The following is a 922-nucleotide window of genomic DNA, read 5'->3' as shown; positions in this document are numbered from 1 at the left end:
GGTGGTGGGCTGGGGCCCGGAGCGCTCCCCGAGGTGGCCTCCAGGGACAGAGGAACCCACGGCCCAGGTGAGGAGCCTTCAGAGACCCACCTGCAACATCTGGTAGCGCTTCTGTGAGCGTCAGAGGGGCACCCAAAGTGCTGGGCTCTCCCTGGCTGTGCCTCCCAGCAGGGAGGTCACTGGCTTTTGGGGAGCATGTGTGAAGCAAATCTTCTCTTGCAGGTGACGAAAAACATGGCCCAGGTGACCAAGGCCCTGGACAAGGCTCTGAGCTCCATGGACCTGCAGAAGGTGTCTGCAGTGATGGATAAGTTCGAGCAGCAGGTTCAGAATCTGGATGTCCACACGTCGGTAAGTGCTGGTGGCCTCCGAGGGGTCTGGTCGCTGTGAACCCCTCACGTCCCACTGGAACTGGGGCTCCTGCAGCAGTGTCTCATCCCCTGGGTCCTCCAGCCCCTGCTGTGGGAACCCCTGAGCTGGCAGCAGAGACACTGGGGGGACACGGCTCTGCTGCCCAGGGGGAAGGAGCTCGCCGTGCAAAGCAGCCAGTGCAGCAGGCAGGGAGCAGGGGGAGGTGGCTGGTCTGGTGTTGGAGTCAGGTGTTCCTCAGAGGAGGTTGGGGCAGAACCAGGCCTTAGAGTGGTAGAATTGTGATGTTGCTTTGCTTGGAAGAGACCTTTCAGATCATCAGGTCCAACCACTCCCCCAGCACTGCCAGGTCCCCACTGCCCCATGTCCCTCACACCACATCTCCACGGCTTGGAAACCCCTCCAGGGGTGGGGACTCCACCACTGCCCTGGGCAGCCTGGCACAGCCCTGGACAACCCTCATGGGCAAGAAATTGTTTCTCTGGGACAACCTCAGCCTCCTCTGGGGCGACTTGAGGCTGCTTCCCCTTGTCCTGTCCCTTGTTCCCTGGGC

General features: G+C 61.7%; 1 protein-coding gene across 1 annotated transcript in view; it reads left to right on the top strand.

The window, feature by feature from the left end:
• Positions 1 to 922, top strand: part of CHMP1A (charged multivesicular body protein 1A) — a gene marked incomplete at its 5' end in the record, with an annotated part of 3,744 nt that overhangs the window by 1,333 nt on the left and 1,489 nt on the right. Inside the window, one exon of the mRNA XM_008936701.1 lies at positions 223 to 351. Within this exon, the coding sequence (XP_008934949.1) occupies positions 223 to 351 (129 nt within the window). The remainder of the gene's footprint in view (positions 1 to 222; positions 352 to 922) is intronic.

Source organism: Merops nubicus, unplaced genomic scaffold (assembly GCF_000691845.1).
Source record: "Merops nubicus isolate BGI_N331 unplaced genomic scaffold, ASM69184v1 scaffold33203, whole genome shotgun sequence".
Classification (NCBI taxonomy): Eukaryota; Metazoa; Chordata; class Aves; order Coraciiformes; family Meropidae; genus Merops; species Merops nubicus.
The sequence above is the reverse complement of the archived record's forward strand: the minus strand, read 5'-3'. Positions and strand labels throughout refer to the sequence as shown.